At 29.6% G+C, this 18,845-nt stretch overlaps 1 protein-coding gene across 1 annotated transcript in view; it reads right to left on the reverse strand.

Annotated features, from left to right (window-relative positions):
• LOC107447365 (glutamate receptor ionotropic, kainate glr-3-like) overlaps nucleotides 1-18,845 on the reverse strand; it is a 42,407-nt gene that overhangs the window by 18,307 nt on the left and 5,255 nt on the right. Inside the window, exons 3-7 of the mRNA XM_016062252.3 lie at nucleotides 14,845-14,991; nucleotides 12,406-12,663; nucleotides 8,243-8,430; nucleotides 5,954-6,178; nucleotides 4,251-4,415 (exon numbers count right to left, since the gene is read on the reverse strand). Coding sequence (XP_015917738.1) covers nucleotides 4,251-4,415; nucleotides 5,954-6,178; nucleotides 8,243-8,430; nucleotides 12,406-12,663; nucleotides 14,845-14,991 — 983 coding nt within the window. The remainder of the gene's footprint in view (nucleotides 1-4,250; nucleotides 4,416-5,953; nucleotides 6,179-8,242; nucleotides 8,431-12,405; nucleotides 12,664-14,844; nucleotides 14,992-18,845) is intronic.

Raw genomic sequence — 18,845 nt, forward strand, 5'->3', positions numbered from 1 at the left:
TGCATTTATTAAAATGTTGGAAAAATTTATGTACTTTACACTTCGAAATTATTTTAACAAAGAAATAAAAAAATAATTAATTAATAGAAATTATTTTTCGCAAGACCTTTTGATAAACGATTTGCCTTTGGATTTGCATTTGTATACGATCTTTATAACTGTTTTTCAATTCGTTTAGTAAGTTCATGAGGTCTAGCAAAATATGCAAAAAGTAAATTAACATTTAGAGATCCAAATTTCCGACCACTGTTTTGATTAAATGGTTAAGACTATAATTGCGGCTACATTCATATTTTAAGGGTAAAGAATCCAAATCTGCTAATAAAAAAAGTACAGAGAAAGTATGTTTTATAGAGAAAGTATTCAGAGAAAATATGTTTTTATGTTTGATTTCGTAACTTGAAATATTGTCTGCTCGGAGTCAATCATTCAACCTTCAAACTATTAAGATTGAGTTCAAATAGTTGAAGATTCGATTACTAGATCAAAAGCTATTCAAGATTTCCTGTTTTTTTTTTTTTTTTTTTTTCTCACACTGTACAGTGTTGTTTAATAAAAATCGTTTTAAAGTTACGTCATAATTTCAAGTACTTTTGCTGTGCTTTTAATAAAGAGTAGTGAATCATACATTATGATATAATTAAAATATAATATAACGATATTATATCATAATTAAAAATAAAAATAAAACATTTTGATTTTCCAAGAACTATTCGACCAATCTCGTTCAAATTTTCAAAGTTCTCGAGATATGGAGAAATAAGCAAAAAGCAAAATTAGCATAAGGAGTTCAATATTTAGACCAGTGGTTTCCGAATGCTGTTCCGAGGAACCTTGGGATACCGTGGAAGAGTTAAAGGGGTTCCCTGAGTTAGTATTATCTTATAACCTGTGATGAGTTTTGAAACCTCTGATTACATTTAGATCCAACTTAAAATTCATAATTTATTTAATCTTTCGATTGCTTTTATGAAATTACTGCTAGTAAAATGCCAATGAAAAAGAAATGGGCTTTTTGAAAAGAAAATATAATATTTCGAATAATAATAAATAGAAAAAATTATAAAAAGAGGAAGCAATTATATATTATAGAGGCGCCGAAGCTGGTGGCCGCAATAGTCCGAACTTTTGATGTTATCCGGAAATCCATGGACACATAAATAACAACAACAATTATATATTATTGTATTGGTATCTTTCATCGCGCTTTTCAAATCAAAATAAAATAACTAGATTCGTTAGTAAAAAAAAATTTCACTAACAAGCATTTTCAACGTTACAGCAGTTTAGTTTTAATAAGTTTTCATTTCGAAGTAAACCATAATTTAGTTTATTTTATTCATTTTCAGCTTATTTATATCTATCAAAAGCAAATTCATAACTAGACTAGATATAGCACAAAAACCGGAAACTTAAATGCCGGACATAAAAACTGATGTTAGATTATTAATGATAAAACGAATGAAAAAGTTTCATTCCACTAATTAAATATTTTAAATATTTTAAAAATAGCCTTTTTAGGGTTAAAACGTTCACAATCACCTAAAAAAATCTTTATCTAGAAAGCCAGGGTTCCATCAAAAGAAGATTTATTACATAGGGTTCGGTAGCCGAGAAACATTGGGAACCGCTGCTCCAGACCGATATCCTGGCCTAACTATTGGGACCATGATAACCAGATTACGACAACCCTTCATATTTTGGGAATCAAGAATATAAATCAGTCGAAAAACTGTATGTTTATACAAAGAAAGTGCATTTTTGTGTACAATTTCGCAACATAAAATATCGTTGGATAAGGTTCTTGGATCATAAGATTGAGTTTTAGCATGATAAAATCCAATCATAAGATCAAAAATTATTTAAAAAATAAAAAAAGAATGGCGAGTATATTTTTTTTTACTTTCTCAGCATATTTATGCATTTTTTATCTCATAGGCAATTGCTTAAAAATGATATCAGTAAGACAATTACAATATTTTTTAATCATCCGAAAAATATAAATCACATAATTAACTCTTTTGTAATTTCAAACAGTTTTCGGTGTTCTCTAAAGTCTAAAATAAATAAATTTTAATGCAAACTGTAAAAAAAAAAATTTTTTTCATTATCATTAAATAATAAGAATAAGCTAATAAATAATGATTACACCTTAGATTATTTCACTACTTAGTTATAGTTAATTTTCGGAAGTGTGAGAGCATTGTATGATCTTGCTGTCGAAAATTCGACTAACTAGAGCATGTGAATTTCTAAAGACATACAAGTTTCAATCGTTAACCGACCACTACAAGTAGAATTAATTGTTTATTATCATATCTCATCTGAAGCCGTGTGCCGTTTTATTGTCAATCGAAATTTCAATCATTTTTTACATAAATAAGCTAATAGTCACAAAACTAAAAAGTAGAAATATTTATTAAAATATTGGGAGTACAAATTAGTTCGGTCCGTTTTCAAAAGATAGCTCTGGCTATTATGAATGTTTCATAGTGACAGCTGGTTTCGATGGTTTCAGAGAGGTTATACATCTGTCAATAATATTCAGTTCATATCGCTTTGAGTTTCATACAAAAACCCTGTTTTTTACTTGGTTGAATATGTCAAATTTTGTGGTAACTAAGCACCATTTGCGGGAGATTTTAATGTTTCTGCTTTAATTGCAAGAAAAGTGCAGGCAGCTAAAGCGCATCGAATGCTTGTAAAAGTTAATGGTGACAATGCTCCAACTGATAAATCATGTTGGGAATGGTTTCGACGTTTCGTGAATGGTGAAAGAAGAATGGTGAATGGTGTTGTATACCATGAACTGCTACAACTTGACGATTCCATTACGGGCGATCGATATAGGCTACAATTGATTCGTTTGAATCGTGCATTATAAGAGAAACAGCCGGAATACGAGCAAAGACATGACAAAGCTATTCTTCTGTATGATAACGGTCAGCCTTATGTCGCTGTCGCAAAAGTCGTAAAAAATTATTTGGAAATGCTCAAGTGGGATATTTTACCGCACCCGCTGTATTCACCAGACAGTGCTCCTTCTGATTACTGGTTGTTCCGTCGGATTCAGCACAATTTGGCAGGTCACCGGTTCATTTCTTTCGCAGAAATCGAAAATTGCCCCTAACTTGGATCGCCTCTAAAGACGAGACATTTTTTCGAGATGGAATTCGAAATTTGCCTGAGAGGTGGGAAAAAGTAGTAGCCAGCAATGGACAATACTTTGATTAATCTGTTCGTTCATTTTGCTCAAAAATAAATGCATTTTTGACCACAAAAAAAACGGACCGAACTAATTTGTACACCCAATAGAATTTTAAAAACTGTCTTTTTTTAAGTGGACAAAAAGATGGAATTTTGTCCGACCTAAAATTAAAAACATAGATACATCAGTTTCGTAATAAACTTTCGCCAACACCGAAAGTTTCCCACCCATATGTGTCGAAAATGATGTCGTCTTCGTTTATCGTGTTAGGTTTTATAAATAGTGAATAGTTTTCTCCTTTTCAGTCTACTTAAAATAAGTAATTCTTCAAAATTTTATTTCACTTTATTATTTCTTAATTATGCAGAAACACCATACAGGGTGTTTAAGAAAGGGCGCCCCTTATATGACCTTTAAGAATTCTTATCAAAAATAAAAATGAAAGAATTTATTGAGAGTCAACACTAAGGCCTTCAAATTATGGAGGGCCGCAAATTAATATTTGAACGAGGAGAAAACAAAAACACTATCGAGATTCGGAAAAATCACAGTACAGGAAAAGAAATGTAATAAACAGCAAGACAGGAAAAGCTTGAAAGTAATCTAATAATAGTCTTAACTTCTCTCAGTTCCTTCCTGTAATCAAACTATAGTTTGTCTAAAGTAAAAACTCCCCTAGCCATTCGTCTGGACCTGTGGCGGTGACTATGGTAACAAGGTGCAACAATTTCAAGAACGTGGGGTCGGCGAAAAAAAGGGAATCTTTTTCTTCTGTCTATTGTGTTAGCCCTAGAAAGGAAGAGAAGCTACCCTCCCTGAAATGCGCTATTCTTGTTTCCATAGCAGCAGACGGCCTCAGACTTTGTGGTGGGGGGAATTCTTTCCGTAGACAATCTCTAGTTTTGTTTATTACATTTGCCTTACTCTACTGTTGTTTGTGAATTTCGATAGAGTTATTCGCCCCCAGTGTGTGTACTTTTTTGTTTTTTACCTTTTTAAAAGGATTCTAAAATTACATTTTAAAAAAAAAAAATTGTTTTACCGAAACAAGAGATGAGAAAGAAGGCGAACTTCCGTCTTCGGATTCATTGAAGTACTTGCATTTACCATTACGTTCGTGGTCTTCAAAATCCCACATCACGATAGACGCTTCGACTACATTACGAATAGCAGCAGTAGCGAACACGTCTTCTCTACTCATATGCATCTGAAAAATATTTAAATTAATATAATAAGTAGCAGTAAGTAAAATAAGTAATTAGTATATTAAGTAACAGTAAGTATAATAAATAATTAGTATATAAGTAGCAGTAAGTATAAAAATTAATTAGCATAATAGATAACAGTAAGTATAATCAATAATTAGTTTAATAAGTAGCGTACGCATAATAAGTAGTTGGTATAATAAATGGAATAAAGTATAATTAGTAAATCGTATAAAAAGTAGCAGTAAGTATAATAAGTAAATAGTACAATAAGTAGCTGTAAGTATAATTTAGTAATTAGGATAATAAGTAGCAGTAAGTATGAAAAGTAATTAGTGTAATAAGTAGCAGTAAATGTAATAGGTAATTAGTATAATAAGTAATTAATATAATAGGTGATTAATATAATAAATATTTAATATAATAAGTATTTAATATAATAAGTATTTAATATAATAAGTATTTAATTTAATAAGTATTTAATATAATAAGTATTTAGTATAATAAGTATTTAATATAATAAGTGTTTAATATAATAAGTAGCTCTAAGTATAATAAATAGCAATAAGATTATTATTTTTTTTATATTATTCATGTAAAAAAATATTAATCTTTATACTGCTGATTATTAATCAGAAAATGTAACTCTTTAAGCGAATTTAAAATCTAAATAATGAAATCTTATCATTAATAAATTATACAAAGTAAGAAAAAATGTCACGTGGGACCTCTATTTTAGAATATTTTTCGACTGTGGTTTTTATTATACATAAAAACACTACTCCCAAATAAACTATAAGTAAGAAAATATTTTATATGCTAAAAAATTTAAACTCTGCAAGCATGAATAGATATTTCATTTTTTATTTTTTTTTTTTACTTTTCGGTCATATTATCTAAAAATTCATAGATTTCTTAGATACCGTTTCTTAGATGCATTCTTAGATACCATATTTTTCTTCCTGTTGGTGAAGACAATGAACCTCCGTAAAATTATTCAATTCCGGGTAATTAGTAACTCAATGAAATATCCTTTTACTAAGAACTGCAACCATGAATAAAAAAAATATGAAATAAATAAGAATAAAAAAAATTTTAAAGAAGAAATAAATTAAAAATTTTTAAAGGGTGGTTTTTAGGTCTACTGACTCCACTTTTTCACCACAGCTAAAAGTGTTACGAAAGATCAACATTTCAAGCTGTGATATATATTTTCCATTTGGAAATAGCTCCAACATTTTTATTACTGTCACAACTCCGGAGGCAATTTCATCCATTAAGAGTCTTGTCTTATCCGAAGAAAGTTCTTTTCAAATTAGTTGACACATTTTTGCCAATCATGTCAATAAAATTAGTGTTCTCAAAAAAATAAACTTAGTTGAATGTAGTATTATTATATCTAAAATGTACAGTACCAATGTAAAAGTTTTTTAAATACTCGTAGTAATCAGGGCATTAGTTTCAGTTTAAGGAAATAACTTAATAACTATAAAACATAGGCCAATCCTCAGAACACAATATATTGAATAAGATGACATACTTTCCATTTCTCTATTCTTCGTGTGTCTTCTCCTGAATTGTTGACTAGAAGATCTGCAAGTTCAGCAGAAAGAGGATCGCTAATCTTTCGCTTTAAGAGAAGAAGTTTGACATCAACTGAATAAGTTACTGGTTGAGGGAATTCTATTTCTGGATTCTCAAGTTCCCATCCATCATTTACTATTAAATAAGATACATCTGGATTCAACTTTCCCAGCTCATGTGTCTAAAAATTTTAAAATAAATTAATACGTTTTCAGGCATTGAGTAAAAACAATTTAAGGCAGTGAAATCTGTGAAACGGTTTGATTTTTTACACAAATATTCACGCTGCGTTTTACTCAATTTTTCAAAATGTATGCAAATTTTCTGCAATGGATAGCAAGGTGAAGGATCTAAAATGGTGTGGGAAAGTGCTGGCTGTAGTGGTAAATTTAATCTAGCTTCTTACCATGTCTCATAGAGGGGGCCGATAAACTAAAGATGGTACAAACCCATTAATTACCGTTTGTAGAGAAAATTGGTGGCGAATGTCAAATTTTCCAGCAAGGTAATACCTCAATTTACGCTGAAAAATCTTTACATTGACGTTTTCTTGGATAATAAGGTGTTTGTCATGAATGAGTTTATCTTACCCTCAACCCCAAAACCCAAGAAAACATAGGGGCTATCTTCAGCAGGGCTGTATGTACAAAAAAAAACAATTTCTGTTTGTAGCAAAATTGAAAGCTACGACAATCGAAACCTGGGCTAATATTGAGACTTACGTCCTTAAAGATTTAATAAATGATAGGCAAGATCATCTTATTTCTGGCTATGTATAAACATGGTCTATATATTGGCTATTAACAGTAGCCGCTTTTTTTCGGAGGGGCACTTTATCCCCTCTTTTTTTAACTTATTTTATTCTTTCTCTGCCCAGGCAGGGCAGGAATTAAAGTACTCCTTATAAATATGTGTCCAGATATAAACTTTCTACATGTTTGTTTCTCGTAGATTTCTTTTTGCGTCCAGTTATATCATAAACTAAAATTGGCTTTATTTCATGAGGCATAATATTTTTATATCTGCATACCCACCTACAACAAAATTTTCCCAGAAATGGCAAAATGGCGATGCAATACAGCAAGTAATGGAAATGTGACACCAATTGTGGTATTGGGAATACCGCATGCACAATGGTAATGATATTAGTATAATTCGTTCACCAGGAGTTGGCACTTGGCTCTACCTCCTCGGATGAAGAGATCATTTCAGCACGGGAGTAAGAGGAGAAACGTCTTTGCGCTTGAAATTGAGACAACCCTTTATGAGCTCCAAACGCAAACAGTGAATTCTTTTTCAGTCATTTACTTCGCTTTATCATCTGCTATTGTACCATCCATTACTCTAGCTAATTAAATACATTTTACATTTAAAAACTGCTGTTTCCCAGCAAAATGTCCCCAAAAGGACAAACTATTCACTCAAAAGGGAGAAATATCATCAAATTTATGAAAGATTTAATGTATAAAAAATGCAAATAAAGATTGCGAAATAAATATTTTTGTCATACAATCGCCAAATAGAAATCTTGTTCAGGATTGTTCACATCCTTCTCCCACGTGATGAAGGCGGAGCCAAGTGCCAACTCCTGGTGAACGAACTATATATACATATACTCCAGTCACAATCGAGGAATAATTTTCCTACGGGTAGCACAAGTTAAGCTTGATTGTCGATTTAATAAATCTGATTATAAAAATTGGTGATTACCACAAAATGTGCAAAATTTGAACATACCTCCAAAAGGACAAATAACCAGTTGTTGAAATTCTTATAGTTACTTTTTAAAAAATTTCCTCTTTAGTTTTTTACTACTGGGGTATAACGTTCTGTCTTAAAACTTTGCTTATTCTGCGATAACTTATTAAAAGTTTTGGGTGGTGTTGAATGGTATTGGTCAAGTTCATTGCTAACTTGAACTTGTTTGACTTGAACTTGCTTGACTTTAACTTAACTTGAACTAACTTTAATGGTACTAACTTAAATCATTTTATAGTGCAATTTAAATAATCTTAAACTTTCTAAACACTATTCTGTAGTTCAATTCAATCAGAAACATAGTTCAAGTTAACAACTTCTTAAAGACGAAGTGAACTTGCTCGTTATTATAGTTCAAGGTATAAGTATTATGGTTCAACTATGAACCGATTTCCTCCCCTGGGAATATAGGGCCTGAGTATATGGCAGAATTCAAGTTTAATTTCATACTTATTTATATCAAAAAAATATTTTTTTTTGAGCATACCTTATCTAAAAGCTGTTTAAAAGCAGAATAGTCTTCCAGAACCACGGTATTGAGCTCTTTTGTTCTTCTCGCAATTTTATCTAGCCTCAGAGTCATTTTCAGTATATCTGTTTCAGTTAAAAGATAAGAATAACGGATTCCATTAACTATCAGCTTCTTTAAAAGGGAATTCACTGTACTGTACGCTTCTGAAATATGGCAAAAAATAAAGGTTAATACTGACTTTTGCATGAAAATTGTTACTTAAAAATGTTAAGTATATCTAAGTATTTATTTTCCGTATTGAGTATATATTTATTTTCTGTATAATTTTTTATTTTAAGTATTTATTTTCCGTACATTCGTCTCAGCTCAAAGATAAGAAAAACGGATTCCATTAACTATCAGCTTCTTTAAAAGGGAATTCACAGTACTGTACCCTTCTGAAATGTTGCAGAAAATAAAGGTTAATAATGACTTTTGCATGAAAATTGTTACTTAAAAGACTTAAGGACATAGTCATATTTTATTGTTTGTTTTATTTAATGGTTGCCTAATATAACTCATTAAAATCAGAATTTAAAATTGTTCATAAATAAGGTAGAACTTTTATTTTATTTTATGCGTGATCCCTTTATCATGATCTCCTTTTAATTCTTAATTCGGCCTCTCTTTTTTTGTCATACAACCTTGATCAACCTCGATACGAAATCTATGAGATGTTGATAGGTCGTTTGTGGCATATTCTCAGGAATTTCCAATCGCGTTTCGAATTGAGATCTGAGAATTATGGTGGCCATCTCTATAACTTATTTTCCACCTTCCTGTTTTTAATTTTTTTTAAACTTCTATTGTTAACTATAATTTTGCGTGTTAAGACAACTTTTCTTCAACTGACCAATCATTCCATGATTCATATTTAACGACTGTAATATACAATATTTCAATGACACGACGATTATAATTTTTAAAATTTTATGTTTACTACGATTAACACAAAGGAATGAGTAACTTTTCGATTTTGGCCTTTTTGTTACTTTATCTTACCTATGATTAAGCTATGATCAAAGTTTTATACTGTCAATGGTTCTTAATGCCGTATTAATGGATTTTTGAAGTGTTTTCAAGATCAGTGGCTTATAAACAGTGTCTTTGAAGCAATACTAGAAAAGAAAATCATATGGCGTAAGTTCAGGAGATTAAGGTGGCCATATGATATGGAGCAAATCCTTTATTACTCGCGCGTCCAAGTCCCAGTTTATAATATACAGCTATCGAAGACACAGCAAGAATTCGAAAAACCCATTGACTGTGTAAAATTTCAAAGTGAATGGAACGAACTTGGTTACAGATCAGATATTTGTTGTATGACGAAGGAACATTTATAACTGAAAAAAAAACTTGGTTTAATTTCTTTAATTCCGTATACATAATAAGTGTAATATTTTCGAAAATATGAATATTTAAAATCTGATGATTCATTTAAGCTAATCCTGTATAATTATTATCTTCAATAGAGGGTGTTCCGTAAAAACCACTCTTAATATGCATTTTTAAAACCCTTATCAGAAATTAAAGCGGAAAAAGTATACGCATCATAGGTCTCAAATTAACACTAATTAAACGAAGGAAAGGCAAAAACATTAACAAATCGAAGACGAAGAAAGAATTATCATCGAAGCAAGTCAAATTGGATGATGGAACTTGAATGTGCTTCAAATAATCGTCTTTCAACTTCTCTTCAGCTACTCGCAATCAAACCTGTCTTGTTGTCCATTACATTCGCATTTCTTTTCTGTGATTTGCCAGATTTCGATAAAGATTTATTCTTTCCTCGCTAACATTTATTTGCAACCATCACTATGTATACCTCTTTGTTTTCATTCTTGATAAAGATTTGAGAAATACATATTAATTGCGGTGTTTACGGAATACTCTGCACAATGTATGACATCTGAACCTCATGTTAGCTATTGGAAGCATTAATGTCACAAGTAAAAGCTAGATAAATTTAATGCTGTCTTATTTTTTACTATAAGAAAATAACATTAAAATATAATTAACTACAGTGAGAAATAAAGTCCACATTTCTTTTTCGTGTTGGTAACAAAGGATTAAATATCAAGCGTGTGCGCTGTCATAAATATGAAAGCGTTAACGTAGACATTTACAAATTTCTAAATAGAAATTCTTTTTTCGCGTGGACGCCGAAAAGCGAAAACAAACTGAGCTATCAGTTCGGCAGAAATAAAAGGTTGAAAGCAAATAGTTCATGTCAACACTCAAAGTGTTTTATATTATGTTTTAATTACATTCACAGAATTCATCTAAATCCATCAAATAACAACATGTCCTTTTCTTTCCAGAGAAAATAGTTCCCAGTTCACCTGGTCTTGCGAAATGGTTAAAAAAAATCAGTTAAGTTTTGAATAAACCAGTTTTTAGTCATAGACAACTTTTTGTTGACATTTCAAGACTTGGGTCATTTGATAACTTTACTCTGATAGCTGGAAGTTCTGAAATTTATAATTGTGTTTTTAATAAAGTTGTGAATCTTTAATAGTAATTGTTTTTTTAAAGCATAATTATTGTTTTGATTTTGTAAGGTTTTCTATTACATGTCATTTATTTCGATTTAGATTTTTTTTATTTAAATTACTTATTATTTATTAAAAATTATAATTTTTGAAACAGAAGTTTGCTTAAAACATTTTTATAATTGATTTAAATTCTTACGATTTTATACTAGAACATATTTCAAATTAATTGTACTTAGCAGTAAAAAAAGCAATTATGGTTTGTCTAAAACACCATATAAAATTGCATGGCAATCTTTGAGGGTTGGGGAGCGGACTGGGGGCGGAGTCCATTAGTTATTACAGAAAATTTAAATTAGACGAAGAAAAAAAAATTTCAAGCATAAAATTTGAATGTAAAATTGGACATATTTTTGTTAGCGTTAGTTGAGATAGGGCGAAGCAATATTCTTCACAATTCTTGTTATTTCCGGTCTTATCTTATTCTTCTTACGAAACATGGAAAGCGGAATACACGTAAAATTTGAATATTTCTCCGTAAACAAAAAAATTTTTTCTTTTTGGAAAATGTTTTGAAAACTCGGAGCTTTCTCTATCTTTGCATTAAAAAGGACATTCGTTTTTTGCACTATGTGAAACTTATTTTCAAACAAACACCTCTTTTATATTCACATTCAGTAATGAGCTAAAACATTTATTTTTAAAAAAATAGTAAAAAATTCTTCCTGTCCATTTTTTTCAATATTTATTTTAAATCGTAATATTTGAATCGTAATCGTTATATTTAGTTTCAATCATAACAGCTTTATTTCTGTTTAATATTAACAGCTTTATTTTTAAAAAAAATTTCTTAATTAATATCACATTTCAAATGAAGTAAATACTTCGGTACCAAAATTTACCTTATTTTGAAATGTTATAAAAAATGTTTAAAAAAAATTTATTTATAAACCGAAAATTTAATTTTTCGGGCGAAAAAATTATTAAATTGCTGCTAAAGATAAAGATTAGATTATCAAGGAGGAAATATTGAAATATTCAGAAAGAAAGGCAAAATTGGTAAATAGTTTGTTAATGTAAGGATTTATTTTATTCGTTAAAGTATGCAGCCTTGATTAATTATACACGTTTGCCGCTTGCCAAAAAGGCAAGCTCCGTACCAAATAATAATTTGTATGGCAGTATGCGGCACCATAGCACCATTTATGCTTAAAATTTCTACGGCCATTTTAGAAATGATCAAAAATGAATGTAAATTATTACTTCGTAGCTAAGTTTTTATTTCCAAATAATTCAAAATTATCCTAAAAAAATACTTAACGTATAACTAACTATTCAAAACCACTTAAATTATTACCTAGGACAACCTAACAAAATGAATCGAAATAAATACTTAAAGTTTAAATAACTACATTCAGCACTATTTGAATCATTACTTAAGACAACAAAATGAAAAATAACAATAGTGTTGACAATAAATAGAAAAATACCCGAGTTTATGGTGCTACATAAGATATATAGAAAGAGAGATCTAGAAAGATAGATAGAAAGATTACAATTTAATAAAACTATAGTTGTTCCAAGTCTTTTTTTATTTATTTCGTAGACTGCATTTATTTATTCTATTAATACTATAAATTGTGGTACCATATTCATCATCGTGAAATATCACTATATCAGCTCTTTTATTAAGGTCCAAGACGACATCAACAATTGCTTGAGATACATCGGATCGAGGCTTTCTATCCAAGAAAACTTTCATCTCATCATGCAATTCGCAATCTTCAACATTCACAGCGAAATGAAGAATACCCATGGAAGAACTCTGTTTGGCTAATCTAAGCAGCAGATCGCAAGAAGTTGCTGACAACAAAACTTCGAAATCAGTCTGTATTGAGCACATACCTATATTAAGTAAAAAATAAATTCCACGCAGTTCAAGAAAATAATAAAAGCAAACATAAATATTATTTTTTGCTAGAACTATCCATGAACAATGCTGACTGCAATTGTTTTTGGTGCATTTTAAGTGATATTCGTTGTTATGCTTTAATTTGGTACAACAGCTGTAATGAAACCAAGAAATCTTCTTAGCGCAGTCTGTCCAAAGAGGTAAGAGGAAATAATGATTCTAGCTCTTCTTAGCGCAGTCTGTCCAAAGAGGTAAGAGGAAATAATGATTCTAGCTCTTCTTAGCACAGCCTGTCCAAAGAGGTAAGAGGAAATAAGGATTCTATCTCTTCTTAGCGCAGTCTGTCCAAAGAGGTAAGAGGAAATAATGATAAAAATAACACTACTTAAATCCTTGACAACAATAGCTGAACTTAAGAAGGTTTGCTGTAAGGGTTTTGTAAACAAATATTATATCAGGAATGATCTTTTAATCAAGAAAATTTAGAAAAATAAGAAATTTCAAGAAAAGCTTTAACTATAGAATCAGGAAAAGTAACTTTCGTTGAAATGAAGCATCCTTAATTAGTTTCCGTCATTTGCAAGTCTCTAAATTGACTTCTCAGAACATTGCCTCATAGCAGAGAAACGTTTTTTTCCATCTCTCCTAAATAGCACACGAGCAAACTACCCCATTTTGGAAAAGATGATTACGCTGCTTTTTTAGAAGTAACCACTTCTAGTTCTAACCCATTTGCAAATAGACATTTCAAGGTTACGCGATTTCGCCACTTTTTCCCTTTTCATTGCCATGGTATTCATAAATTTCACTTTTCCCCCCACGCCAGTACGTTGTTATTGTTATAACAATATACAGTAATGAGTTATACTATACTCCTTATCAGCCGTGTGAATAAAAAGAGCAGTATTACCAAGGCGACGAAGGTAGAAAGTGTGACCTTGAAAGACCAATTTTAATTGCAAGTAGTTTCTTATGAGAAATCGTTTCATTTTAAAATATTTCATGCTGGTGCAATTCTGTGCAAATCCAAAGAAAGAATTATGAATATTCAAGTTGTTGCTTTGGGAAAAGAAAGACCAATTTTAATTTTAAGGAGTAGTTTCTTATGAGAAATCGTTTCATTTTAAAATATTTCATGCTGGTGCAATTCTATGGAAGTCCAAAGAAAGAATTATGAATATTCAAGTTGTTTCTTTGGGAAAAGAAAGACCAATTTTAATTGCAATAAGGAGTTTCTTATGAGAAATCGTTTCATTTTAAAATATTTCATGCTGGTGCAATTCTATGGAAGTTCAACGAAAGAATTATGAATATTCAAGTTGTTGCTTTGGAAAAACAAAAAAATAGCTACGTTTCAGACGTGAGAGTTGTAATTAGCAGCAAGTAGGCACTCCATAACTGCTGTTGTTCGACTGCCTGGAATTGCAGAGAGCGTACTAACTGTACTCCCATCCTTCCAGACCCTTACTAAGAGCAATCTTTCATACCACGCAATCGCACTTAGTTTCATCTTACATACAATAACCGCACATTGTTGAATTTATTGAAAGAAGTATTTCATGCTTTTTTTAACCTTTGCACATTTCCACAGCATTATATTAGAAGCTATGAATAACAATCGAATTATAATTGAACGGAGATGCTCTGAAATTACAATTTAGGAATTATTTCTTTCTATTTTTAAGTCACAATTCCTTATTTGAAAAGCCACGTTCTTATATTTATAGTAGCATATATTTCGATTTGAAACAGCGATTATCTTATCAAATCTTTTCAAACAGTAATCATTTTCAATATGTCATATTTTGCTCCATTATTGTCGCATTTTCATGTTTAAATTCATAAAAAAGAATTTAAAAAAAAAAATTTCCTTAACTTTGGAATTCACTAAGCAATTTCAAGCTACATATAGGATTCTATCTAATTTTGATTATTCGAATATAACGAAATTTGAATTGATGATTTCGATACTTTTTTCATTTAAAGGAAATGCTTTACAGATACAAATATGCAAAAAAGAAGTTTTAAAAAGCCTTAATCCAAAAGCCACTTTCAATCGTTGTTAGAAAGTTATAGAGTTAAGAAATATTTACTTCTGTACTAGATACTATTTATTTGAATCATTTTTTAAAGAATCTATTGCTTATTATTGATTTAAATTTATTTTTACTCACCTGGAATTTGTTTACTAAGTGGAAGCGACGCATCTATTTGTCTGACAACATAAGATATGTGATGCTTCTGTACTGTTATTGATTCCATTACTAGCTCAATGACTTCAATGAACTCATCATCGTAATCGTTTGCATCGTGAACCAAATCTGTGAAAATTATAATTATTAAGAACTTTTTCATGAAATATAACAAGTTATATTTTAAATTTAATTTATATAATGAGGAAAAAAAATAAATCTTAGTACTATATTCACAAGGTAAATTAAAATTTGTATCGTACATGAACTATTATAGATAAATTTTTAGATTTTTTATAGGTAATTTGTTTAAGAAGTAATAAAGAAAATTATTTTATAATAAACAAATAAGATTATTTTAGAAGAAGCAAAGACGATTATTTTAAAAGGTATTCCGTAATCATCACCCTTAATATGTATTTCTTTGGGGGGATTAAATTTCACTGCAGATCAAGTGAGTTTCAGGGGTTATAATTATTGATTGTGTCAACCTTCATCCATCAAAAGATACCTCTGGGTAGAATCAAGTTAAAGTGTCATATATACTAGTGAATTGGTATTTTATATTTATAGTGGTAGTTACGCCACATTACTCCTTTTCCAGAATTTTATCCGTGATAGAAATAAACGATTACCACTAGTTGATTTATGCTGGGTTTCTTTTTTATTCATTTATTTATATCATTTTTGCTCATTATATTTTTTCTACTTTTTTGTTTATTTATATCTTATTTTCGTTATTTTTTTTCCTTCGTTTTTGTTTATTGGCCGGGAAACTTTAATTTACATCACCGGGTTTTTTTTTTAGCTCTATATTTTTAAGCAAATCAACTGTGGATGGTCCACATTAAATGTGGACCATCCACAGACGTTGGCAAGTTCATATTACGTACGTACGAATCAAACCAGAGGGGTTATAATTATTGACTAAGTCAGAGTTTCCCAAACTTTTGTGTTTGTTAAGTTAAGTTAACATGACTTTTGTGTACCCTTTCTAAATTTTTTGTAACGCTGTGTACCACTATTAAAAAAATGAATGTATTTTTAACTATAAAAAATTTCACAAAAGTTATAAGTCACAACTGGCTGTTGACACCACTAATTATTAACTGTTAACTCTGGAAAAAAATAGCCAATAGAAAAATACGTAATCGTAAATTTTCATGGCTAGCTTTGTTTTTAAATAAAATTTTTTGAAATTTTCGTTTGTTGCAAGACATTCCGCATAAGAACGCTTAAGTGGGGTACGCGTACCACACTTTGGGAAACACTGGACTAAGTCAGCCTTCTTCTATCAAAAGGTACCTCTAGATAAAATTAAGTTAACATGTCTTATATGCTAGTGAATTGGTATTTAATATTTATAGTGGTAAATACGCCACAAACTCGCGAACAGTTTAATAGAATATAATTTTCTTTTATATATTAATTTATCAAAATAAAAAAAACCTATTTGGCAATGTGTGGCAAGCCGAAGAATATATGAAGAAAAAATTATTTTCTTTGCATCGTTCAAAAATTATATTTTCAAAGAATTCAAAGTAATAGTACTAGAGAAATAGGAGTCATAAACAAAAAACCGCAATTTCCATAAAATATCTAGCTGTAAATTCCAGTAACTACTTCAAAATAATAATCATAATAATAAAATAAAAAAGATAAATGAAGAAAATGTGACAGTAAATACATTACACAATGTATTCAATAATCTTTTCCTTTTAAAAAAATATTTAAATAATTCGCTTAGCTGAAACTGAAAAAAAAGAATATGCTCGTATTTAACGAAACTTTGATATATTGATGATTCAACTCATAATATTCTTTTCTTTCAAAAGAAAGCAGTTAGCCGATTTTTTTAATCCAGACTACTCAAACATTAGATAAATTAATTTATTCGTCATAGCTCATTAAGTTAAATGGGTTTTGAAAAAATAAAATGAGTTTTACGATGATTCTAACGATCAATAATCTTCTGATTGATTTTAAATCGGTGAATTCGATGTTGGATTTTATATTTAATATTTTCGGTTGATTTAGAAAGAATTATATGCATAGTTTAAAACTTAATTCTCAAGTAAACCATGGAAAAGCAAACCCTTTTTTGTCCAATAACTATTCAAAGTGATTGTGTTTTTAGCAGACGAATGAAAATGATAGTAGAACATATGGCGGTAAGTTCTTGTTAAAAAATATTTATTAAGTTTTGAAAGTGTAGTCTTATATTAATGATGGTGTTCTATTTTTTTTCCATTCAGAACTTATTTATCGTTTATTTTATATGTAATAAGAATATTTTTCAAGTTTCACATTTAAATAAAGGAAAATTGTTGTTATTATTATTATTTGCTTATTTTAATTGCATATTGGTTGACTTGCTTATTCAAATAGTCAGTATTATAATTTTTAAATTTCTTATGCCTCTGACTTTTTCATAGTAGGACAGAATTGAGTAGTATTGCCCTATCAGATAATATAAAAGTACGTAATGAAATAAAACAGATTTCTATATTGTTGGAGCATTCTTATTGACCAGAAAAGTACATGATAAGATCAAGTTTTTCCACATGAATTTTAAGATATCTTTTGATGTCATCAGCATAAATTCAAATAAAAGTTATGAACATATTTTTTACGTATAAAATTTTTTTAGGTAAAATCCTAGAATAGCCCACCGCTTGGAGACTTTTTTAAAATCTCGCCAAGTCGGCAATTATTACTTGGATCCACATTGTTTTTTTATTATTAAAAAAACTTTCAAATTATTACAAATTTATTGAAATATTTTTAATAAAATAAAAATAATTAACTCCACTAGTTTGGTCATAATTTTCTTTTCTCTCAAAAGTCGCTTGGCGAGATTTCAAAAAAACGCCACGGGGTGGGCTATTCTAGGATCTACCCTATTTTTTATCTCTAACTGTATTTATAGACAAAATTTTATTTCTAATGTTATTATGTTTTTGATTTTGATTATTTTTTTTTAAATTAAGGGGGAGACAGGACGTTAAAAACAAAAAAGTGCAATATTTATTCGATCATTTTCAAATTATAACAGAATATTAATAGCATTAATAGAAGTCTGTGTACAATGTTTTAGAAAAAAATAATAATTGGTTTTTAAGTTATAGCTAACAGTGTGGTTTTCAATTGTCAATAATTAAAAAGTTCCTTGCGAACGAATTTTGATTTTTTTTCATTTAAATTTTTTACCAAAAAATATTATTTATAGGAATTTAAGTAAATTTAAGTGGTTATAGTAATCGTATAAAAATGCAATTTTTATTTTGTCACTAAGAATTTCTTCGATAAAAACGCTTTACTTATGTTTGTTCAATTATTAAAATATAAATTAATGTAATAAATCTAAACTGCCCAAGAAACCTCTCCTCTACAATAACTAGGCTACGCACTAGACATTTCAAGGGCATGAAGATCTCAAGCACCAATATAAAATCCCATCCCATCTGCAAGTACTGTCCTCATTTGCAACTAACTTTAGACCATGTTTTTGACTGCCAGGCCATTATCGGCTCCCTCTTTCAACTTGGCGCACACCCCATCGAAATTCTCCACGACCATCGGGCTCCAGAAATTGCAAATCTTGTTATCAAGACTTTTGGAGGACTTTAATCTTTGCACTAGCACTGCATGCACAGACACGACAACAAAAACAACAACAACAAGGTAATAAATTAATCAAATGAATTTAAATTACAAAACACATCGAAGAGTACCTAAAAAATATTTTATAACAATAAAACAAAAATTGGTGTGCTTTTTTGAAGTTATGAAAACATTGAAAAATTCCATTACGAGAAAAAAAAACTTAGTCAACGAGAATTACATATGGACCTTTAATAAATTCATAATCTTATAACTCCTTAAGGAAAATTGCAATTTTAACAAGTTTGTTGCACATTACTTATTAAACGGTGAAATTTTTAACATCTTAAAAACCAAGTAATGGATTGTTTAAAGATATT

The sequence above is a fragment of the Parasteatoda tepidariorum genome, chromosome 8 (assembly GCF_043381705.1).
Source record: "Parasteatoda tepidariorum isolate YZ-2023 chromosome 8, CAS_Ptep_4.0, whole genome shotgun sequence".
In the NCBI taxonomy this organism is placed as follows: Eukaryota; Metazoa; Arthropoda; class Arachnida; order Araneae; family Theridiidae; genus Parasteatoda; species Parasteatoda tepidariorum.